Source organism: Plasmopara halstedii, assembly GCF_900000015.1.
Source record: "Plasmopara halstedii genome assembly, contig: Scaffold_3120, whole genome shotgun sequence".
Taxonomy (NCBI): domain Eukaryota; phylum Oomycota; class Peronosporomycetes; order Peronosporales; family Peronosporaceae; genus Plasmopara; species Plasmopara halstedii.
In genome coordinates this window covers 2160266-2169774 of record NW_020190023.1, presented here as the reverse complement: position 1 = coordinate 2169774, position 9509 = coordinate 2160266, and the positions used below count along the sequence as shown (strand labels likewise).

Below are 9509 nucleotides of genomic sequence, written 5' to 3'. Positions count from 1 at the left end.
GGACGCGAACAGAAAAAAACATTTGAGACGTTCTGGATACTTCATGTGCTCAGCAACAATCACAGAAGCTTGCACGATCTGCATCAGACAAGAGATTCTTGGATTCAGACAGCAACCCTGAATCTTTATCATGCGACGATGCTTGTGGCAATGTGGGAGACAGATCAAGATAATGACGGCAGGTTGGCTGATACTACCTCGGTTGAGTACAGCACTGGTTACCATGTCCCATGAAGCCATTTTCCGAGTCAAACAATACGATGTTCTTTCAAAAATCTTATATATGATAAGAGATGCCATATTGTGCCATATTTCAGATCCCTGGTGTGCCATAATCAGCTTTAAATACAGGTAAACATGGCGAAAACCATATCTTACGAGGCATCGATCGATATCCATGCACGATTAAATCCATTGTGACTAACAAACGGCTGAAATGAAAATGCACGCGCCATAGTTATCAAAACCAAAAGACTATTTTTTATACTAAGATTTATACGCAACCTGTAAAATACATAGTAAGTGGCCGCAACCGGCAAAATTTGATTAATTGTAACTAGCTTAGCATATTAGTTTTAAGAAAAACTATAAAAACACGGTCTTTAGAGTCCTGTAAGTACGGAGACGATGTGCTGATTAAGAACTTCATCTGTTGCTAATCTTCTTTTTCCGAGCATATTATACGACAGCCAAAATCTGAAATTAAAGAAAAGCACCTTAGGCAAACAGTTACACCGCTTCAATAGCGTTTAAGAGGCATATAGTTGTATACGAGAAAGCTCACAGCCAAATTTCCCTCTCTAAAAAAAACACCAGCTCCTATCACTTATGTAGTTTTATGGCGAGCAAACTTTAAGACTTCGTTCTTGGCTTACATAATCATTTTTAAGCCCTTGAATCAATTTATCAACTATAATGAGCTCCATATAAGAGTGCAGGCCTAGCACTCAAAGGAACCTTTATACCAAAAAGACAAGAAACTGTAACGCATTTAAGCATACGCTATTCTACCTAGAGATACAATTAATTTGGCCGTGTGAAGTTAAAATGGCGAACATAAATTGTTGCAGGTATCACAAGGTCGGAATGTTTCGTTCATGTTGCACGCAAAGCTTTGGTTCGCTCGTTGGCTGCGATTATGTACTTCTCGATAAGTATACAAAAAATAACGAAAGACATCGTAAAAAGGGACAGCAGCGAGGCATTGGTATAGTAGCACATTCAAATTGCGGGCATCCATGAGAGGCACTCCAAAGTGTGTAGTGTAACCAGCAGCAATCGAGAACCCACATGTATTACTGTCAGCGAAGAAGTTGAAAAATGTGTTTACATCGACGAGTATGGGCAAGCTGGCCCATCATCTCGTCGGTAAACCACCTCGCTATGGAAGCATCCACGAAGCGGGCCTTTCCAAGAGTAACACAAAACGAAGTATGACAAGTCCTTTTTGTCTAGAACTTTACCATCAGTGCCACAAAAGAAGTACTCACCGCTGTCAGCGAAATCCTTCAAAAGCACTAGGCAGAATGGTTCGTGAGAGCAAGTTTCCCCATTCGAGAACCACGTTTTGTGTAAGAAAATCAAACGGCAAGTGGCGTATCGTTCACGCTTACAATAAGTTAGACACTAGCATCATTCCGGCACAGACGCCGATCCCTCGGCATGGAAAAAGACGTCAATGACATCACACTGCTCCTAGGGCAGGTCACAGACTATGAATTCAGGATAATCTCCTGAACCTGCGTTCAGCACCCTCTTGGTGTCCGCCAAGACAGCTTCATCTAGAAGCGACGACGAAGTGGTCTCCTCTTCCGTATGATGACCGCTTTGGCTAAGTCGGCCGCCTACAAGACACCATCGAATTACATCTCGTCCAGCTTAAGAAGAGCATACATCGCGGGAATAGCCTCGAGGGTGACGTCGCCGTCTTCCTCTCCCGTCATATCGTTGATGAAGGTATATAGCTGTGCGCTATCGTCTACGGTAGACGCACCACGCACCCTGGGTCAAGGTCGACACCTTACATCTTGCAGATATCATGCGACTTCGCCGTCTCCTTTCTACAGCGGTTTCACGTCTCATCGAGACCAGTGGGAACACGCACTCGACGTCGTCCAGTGACCACACTCCCTGCTCCCCCGGAGCTCTGGTGTTATTAACAACATTCGATGAAGAGCTGTTGGATACTCCACGCGCATATAAAGGGCCTTGCCCTAGATGCCTCGGACCTCGTCCGGCCATGCCACTCTTGGTATGCAGCAACTGCTTTAAAAGGTGAGCATTGCTCAGTGAATTTTGTGCCACTCCACGTGCATCACTACGGCCTCACCCTCGATGCCTCAGACCTCGTCCGACCATGCAATTTGGTATATTGTAACGTGAGCAGTGCTCAGTGGGTTATGTGCCACTCCACGCGCATCACTGGGGCCTGAATTTTATCGGCATCGGAGGAAAAGCAATTATTTGACAATGATAAATAGGGCCCCATCCATGCCTTCATCGATCGAAATGCAGAGCATCTCAAATCCCTTATACGAGACCCAATAATTGAAACCATGATATCTAACATGTTTTTTCACCCAGAAGACAACGAAGAAGATGTATCATCTGAACCAATCACCAACATGAATGCCCTGAAATTTATTTAAGGACAATTTGAAGAATCCAACCCAACAATATTGTTATACAGAAACCATCGCGATTTAATTTTGCAATCGACCAAATGTCAATTAAGCTGTTCTTTCGTCGATCTGCTTGCTTCATTACAATTCGTCGTGATCGCATGGAGATCGCCAAGCTCAAACCACGACCGGAAGAACAAATTGGAGTGGTTTGTTGATTGATCCGCACACGGAAATTGTCAATACCAACCTCACATCCCAGTAGATTTCTTATTTATGGCACACTTTGACATTTATAGATGACAATCACAGCATACATCTTTCTAATGCATGCTTGACCAAATTCAGAGATTATCAAACGATATCTTTCGAAAACGTTGGGGCTCAAAAGTAAGAAGAAATACGTTTTACTGGGATCAGAAATAGACCACGCCGAGCCAATTATACCAAATCTTACCGAAAACGCAGCGTCAGCGTCTGCGACAAAAAAAATAAGAGGTATGTGAATATTGTTGAGCTGATACGAAAGGATAGAACACGCAGTTGAAACAACGCAAGTGAAACCGCCTTGAAACAACAGCAGAAAGTGCTAAATGCTGTGCACATTATTGGGCAAGCAGTTTGACCTGATTGCGCCGATGGATTGTTATCAGGCGCTATGTGAACATTTTTTCAGCATAAAATTCGATCTCTATCTGCGAGTTGTATGGGTTGGTTGTTCTTGTTCTCCGAGCAATATCTTAATGAAGAAACTTATACCAGATTGAAACTTCAGAATCACCCTGTGTCTGTCTCCTTTCTCTCGAAAAATATTATTTCCCATGTATTGTCACGTCAGAATAGTTTGTCTAAATTAACTGTTAACTGTTAGTGGGGTTTTCTAGCAATGTTCGACGTCTTTGGTGATCAGTGTCTGGATAAGCCCCTTTCGTTTTTCGATACATCGTCAGCTCTGTTCACAGAGCTTTCCTGGCCGGATAAACTTACTCACGTGATCTGCTTTAATAGTCCTTAATCCGTCGTCATCAATAACCGTGTCCAAAATGGGCATTTTCTCCGTCCAATCCTTTTGGATCAATCTTCGACATGGCTCGGGCACTTTGCCGATTTTTCGTTCGACATGTACCTTTGAACAGCTTCTTTCCATAAAGTGATAAAATTTGATTCGAAAGATGGTCTATCCAGGATGTTTTTCGTAAGTGAGCACACTAACGAAAATCGCCGCTGTCACCATGAATACAATGCACTGATATTCGATTAGATTCTCTGCTTGATCAATTGTTACGATTGTGATTTAGTAGAACTCCATTCAAAAAAATGACTCAATTTGTCGTGCTTTGATCTGTCCAACAACAGAGGTATCCTTTCTCGGGTCGACGCAACTTTATTTTGAACCACGAATATTTTGTGTGTGTGTATAGTGTGTTTGTTAGAGTAAATTTGGCAATCTTCATCGATTTAAGGTTGTTCGCTTAGGCAGTGCCTTCACAGCGGGAACAAATAGCCACCGAGCAAACCAATTTAGGAATCCTCCGCCAAAGGCTGTTCATTCTTGCCATCATACGCCGCTCTACTGGTGGCATAATGCACAGGGGGCGGCGATCACATGCCGCTGTTACTGAATTCCCAGGCTGCTTTGCGAAGATCACCTATACTGTTTGGCGGTAGATGAAGTCTGGTGCTTTTCGCTGATTATGTTGGGGGTATAGAAAACGCGTTAGAGTAGGTTGTGTATTACATGCATATATGTGCTAGTGCTACAAATTATCAAAAGGAAGTAGCACGTCTGCTGTTATTTCATCGAATATAATATACATAAGCGTATTTGTGTTCTATTTGCTAGACATTATGGTAAAAATGTGATCAAATCTATTGTGGTGACTAGCAGAGTCTGCCTCGTCACTTACTCCCATTCAATGGTAGCAGGCGGCTTGGAGGAAATATCATAAACAACGCGGTTTACACCCCGCACTTCGTTTATGATACGGTTCGACATGCGGCCAAGTACCTCGTACGGCATGTGATACCAGTCGGCAGTCATGTAATCCGAAGTGCTGACAGCACGAATAGCAACAACTTTTTCGTAGGTGCGGCCGTCACCCATCACACCAACGGATTTGACCGGCAATAGCACGCAAAAAGCTTGACCAGTGGCTTTGTAGTGTCCGCTATTGCGCAACTCTTCAATAAAAATCGAGTCGGCGTGGCGCAAAGTCTCCAGAGCCTCTGGTGTAATCTCACCAAGCACACGAATGGCAAGACCAGGACCTGGGAACGGGTGGCGCCATACACTGGGCTCATCAATGCCGAGAGCCATTCCAAGCTCTCGAACTTCATCTTTGAATAACTCCCGAAGCGGCTCAATTAGCTTCAAATGCATCTTTTCTGGAAGGCCACCAACATTATGATGAGTCTTAATTGTAGCTGAGGGTCCCTTGTAAGAAATACTCTCGATCACATCTGGATAGAGTGTCCCCTGTAAGAGGAAATCAACAGGGTGGCCAATACGCTTAGCCTCTTCCTGGAATATATCAATAAAAAGATTGCCAATTTTTTTGCGTTTGGTTTCGGGTTCAGTGATACCCTTTAAAGCTTCCAAAAAGCGGTCTGATGCATCAATGCATTTGAGATTGATACCCAACTTGGTCTGTAAGCGCTCGACAACTTCTAAGGCCTCATCCTTACGTAGAAGACCGTTGTCGATAAGAACTGCGTGAAAACGGTCACCCAAAGCGCGCTTTAGCAGAACAGCAGCAACGGATGAATCAACCCCGCCACTGACAGCTCCAATGACGTGTCCCTCAGGTCCGACAGTTTCGCGCACCTCCTCAATAAAGGCGTCAGCAATGCTGCGCATGTCCCAATCCGTTGGAGAATTACAGATTTTAACTACAAAGTTGCGCAAAATATTCTTGCCGAGTGGACTATGGGTGACCTCGGGGTGAAATTGAATGCCATAAAACTTGCGAGCCACGTTGACGATGGCGGCATGTTCGGAATTTTCGCTCGTTGCAATGTCTACGAATCCATCCGGATTTTTGTGCAGCTTATCGCCGTGGCTCATCCACATCTGAAATTCGTCTGGAAGACCGTCGAAAAGGCCACCGCAATCTACACCACTTTTTCGAGTAACAATTGCTTTACCGTACTCGCGATGTTGGGAAGGAGCCACAATACCATTGTTGGTAAAGGCCAATTCCTGTAGGCCGTAGCAAATACCCAGCACTGGCAACTGCTGCTCCTCAATGAGTTTCCATACGTCTGGTTGCACGTGCGGTGCCACTTCATCAAAGACTGACTGTGGACCGCCAGATAGAATGATGCCTTTAAGTTGGTGCTGTCGCAGCTCGTCGGCGCTCACCAGACACGAGTAAAGTTCACAAAACACGTGAAGCTCGCGAACACGGCGGGCAATGAGATGGCTGTACTGGGAGCCAAAATCAAGGATAGCGATCTGTTTACGATTGGTCACCGGGGAGACATCACACATGATTAACGAGCTTGAGTGTGTATTTAGTGAACTCAGCACTCCGTGCATCCATCAAGCTGATACACCTCAGCCAGCCAGCCACTCGCTGCCAATCAGCGGTGCTTTTACTATGTGTTTGTTAAGTTTATGTACCTGAGAGTAAGTGATTTTTTGCCAATGAAAAACATTATTTCAGAAGAGTAAATTTTATATAAAAGTTTTGTTTTAAGGAATATAGTTAGCAGGTTTCTCGTTGCGAGATAGCGGTGCATTTCCCACTAAGGAATGTCTGACGCTATGAGTCCGCATTTACATGTGCACAGGAACTTTCGTAAGCTCATGTGGAAGTGATATCGAGAGCCAGCTATTTTATACTTTTACTGATTTGATCTTGAAATATATCAAATTTAAATTACATTGCAGCTTTTACTTTCTATAGTAAAAAACCAAACACCATTGTCGTGCGCTTTGCACGGAGAGAGCATCGAATCGAAAAGCCCACGACGAGAAAGGAGAATGGCTTCGTCCGCGATACCGAGAATATCTTGGATTAACTAGATTTTTCAGTGTTGCTGTAATGGGGTATGTACCGAAATCTTGTCTTACACGTTTAGTACAATTCATTACAGTACAATTAAAACGGAATTTACGCAGAAAAAATCCATGGAACATGTACTGCTTGCCGATTGTTGAATCATATATATGTGGCTGTTGTTTTTATAGAAATTATCCTAATGAAATTGCAGAAAAAACTAACAGTCTTCTAATCAGGCTCTCGATTTCGCTCTTACGAGCTCAATTTCACGGTAAGCTTGTTGCACAAGAGAGCTCTTGTAGCCAATCCCACCACCAATTCGTATCAGAACCATATTCTCAAATAGGATGATCGAGCACCTCTCCCGGGGACGAAAAAATGCCTCATGTGCTTTGATCTATCTCGGGTATTGACAGTATCAGAAAGCTGACAGCCAAATGGTTGAAAGCGGTACTCATACGCTTTGGAGGCGCTTCCCAATTTTGAGAGTGCTCCGATGAAGCACGTCTAGTAGAATACCGAGCGTATACCGAGCGTCGGTGAAAGAACAAATGTCTCGCACCGTAAGGCCGCTGATTATGCGTCTACTTCTTCTATGAAATGAATGTGAAAAAATATCTTTTGGATGGGAGTAGGAGTGATGGTCATGAACTTGGCCTTGCTGCAAGCGGAGCAGCCGCGCATCGCGCTTGTGGTCTCCAGGTCATCAGGTCGCGCGCGAATTTGAGCCCTGATGTGAAATGTCTCGGGAGAAGCTCTTTCACAATATTGCTCCACATCATCCAAATGTGGCACGATATGAAGTGACAGATGTCGGGAGACATCACGCCACCTCACCAGGCGCATCAGACCATCCTAAGCTCACGTCCATCCGTCATGGAAGGCGGCAGCCGCTGAACACTGCCCAAGAGTAGTAAAATCTTACCTCTGCACTGTCATCAGATCCTCCAACGGAAGCTGTAAATATTACAATCCTCATAAAGGGTCTTTCAATAGATGCAGCTCGCACCGAGACCTTCCGCCTCTTTCAAGGATGCGGTTGGTGTCGTATTCAATGCAAAGTGAAACTTCTATGTCACGAAGGCAAGCTAGGCTGCTGGAAAAGGGAAGATCTAAGACTCGTGCGCCATTGGTGTTGGACCTCAGCCATACTGAGGCGGAAAAGAAAAGATTTTTTAGCCGCTAAGCACTCGAAATTGTGTTGTCTGCGGTCGTACCGAATATCAGCATCATGTGTACCCCCCCCATCACAGCTATGAGATACGAAGGGCCGAAGTACTTTGCAATTTCCTCAGACTAAACCCTCATGGGAAAAGATCGAGTCCCAGCATACGCAGGACGCCTACTGATAAAAGTTAGGCTATATCACACCTGGTGGAAAATTTTATGGTCAACGCGACCCAATCTGAACAAAGCGACTCTTTCTAGAAGAAGTGGACTCACTGTCCATTTTTTTAGTGGCTGGTATCAATATCTTGGGTTTTGTGAGACCTCAAAAAGTTAACCTTGCTAATAAAAAGTCCGACAATTTCGAGCGTCAAAAATAGTAGGCAGTACGCGGGGGCATCGAAGATACAAAGTATGGATATGATATCCGTACGTCTTGCGACGGAAGACTGGTAAAGAAGCCAAAGGCTTTTTTAATCCGTCAGATTTATTTTTGGTTACTTTCATAGCGTTAAATCTTGTTTTGTTCACAAATTGGACTCGAAATTTAATCTTTTCCTTGGTATAACGTGGCTGGGGGCCATGAGCCATAAATAGACTGGAAGTTGAAATTTTCGGGCATCACGCATTGCTGTACTGATAAAACCTTGGCGAGTCAGGTATTCATAATTTTGAGGAAGCATAAGCGCTTCTGGCACGACCGATGTTGTGATTGCTTCCGTCCAGGACATTAAATTGTCCAACTTGACAAACAATAATATTGATAAGTGTCTCTAGCCTCTCGGCTCGGAATGATCAAGTAAAATGAGCCAAGGTCTCAGGGTGAAAAAAAAGTGCAATTGTATATCGCGGATCTAAAATGTGTCTCTGTTGAGATAGAAAAGAATTGTGGTATCATAGTGTGTCTCAGGTTCACCACAGCTGCGAGCGTTTGTAATAGTGTGTCTTTGATGATTTAGAACAGAGCAGCTGTAAGCTGGTGTTAGAATGCATCTCTGGCGAGACTATATAAACTAGGAGCGAGCTGTTGTTCTTATGTCAGGGCCGTTGTAGAGTGGAAGTGACCGGGTGTCGCAATCTCCTGTGTTGGACCAATGGACCGCAGCTCGACTGTACTCCATGGGTAGAAGTGTCGGGCCGTGAAAATCAAGATTATAACTCATTTTGTGTCACGATATGACGGTTTCGCCGAGAAGGTACGACCGTATGACGGGTCCATTGTGCAGAGCAGTAAAGCTGTGACGAAAAAGAATACGAGGCAGTCCGAGGGATTGAAACTCTTCCCTCAATACCTTCAGCAACCGCTCAATATATGTGCTGATGATTTTTATTCCTCAAAGACATGTTCAAATATTTGCAAGACGATGAGACACCAACGAAATTGTAAGGACGAGGAGCTACGCTCGTCATCTGTCGGATGAAAGTATCATCGAGGGCACTGGCAGAGTACTTAGTGCTAAGAGTTGCTGAACTATCTTCATGGATCCCACGGATCGTTGTTATCTTCGTTTTGGGATTTAACAACGTGGTGACGAGAGATCTACCACTACGTATTACGGAAGTGCGCCACGAAATTTAATTCATTTCCGGTCCAAATATTGCGTCAGGTGAATAGTGTTGGGCTTTGTGAGACTTTGAGCAAGATGGATCATCATGCGGCGTTGTTGGGCACCATTAACGGAGTGGGTACAGCGACGCTGTTTGTCGATCGAGTCTT

General features: G+C 44.3%; 2 protein-coding genes across 2 annotated transcripts; both read right to left on the bottom strand.

Annotated features, from left to right (window-relative positions):
* Window positions 1–248: 248 nt before the first annotated feature.
* PHALS_07999 (uncharacterized protein) lies at window positions 249–455 on the bottom strand (the record flags this gene model as incomplete). Its single annotated transcript, XM_024721560.1, has 2 exons — window positions 249–321; window positions 379–455. The coding sequence occupies 2 exons, from the start codon at window positions 453–455 to the stop codon at window positions 249–251; spliced, it is 150 nt and encodes a 49-aa protein (XP_024586646.1).
* Window positions 456–4524: 4069 nt separating this feature from the next.
* PHALS_07998 (gmp synthase (glutamine-hydrolyzing) domain-containing protein) lies at window positions 4525–6111 on the bottom strand (the record flags this gene model as incomplete). Its single annotated transcript, XM_024721559.1, has 1 exon — window positions 4525–6111. One exon carries the CDS (start codon window positions 6109–6111, stop codon window positions 4525–4527), a length of 1587 nt encoding a protein of 528 aa, XP_024586645.1.
* Window positions 6112–9509: the final 3398 nt, after the last annotated feature.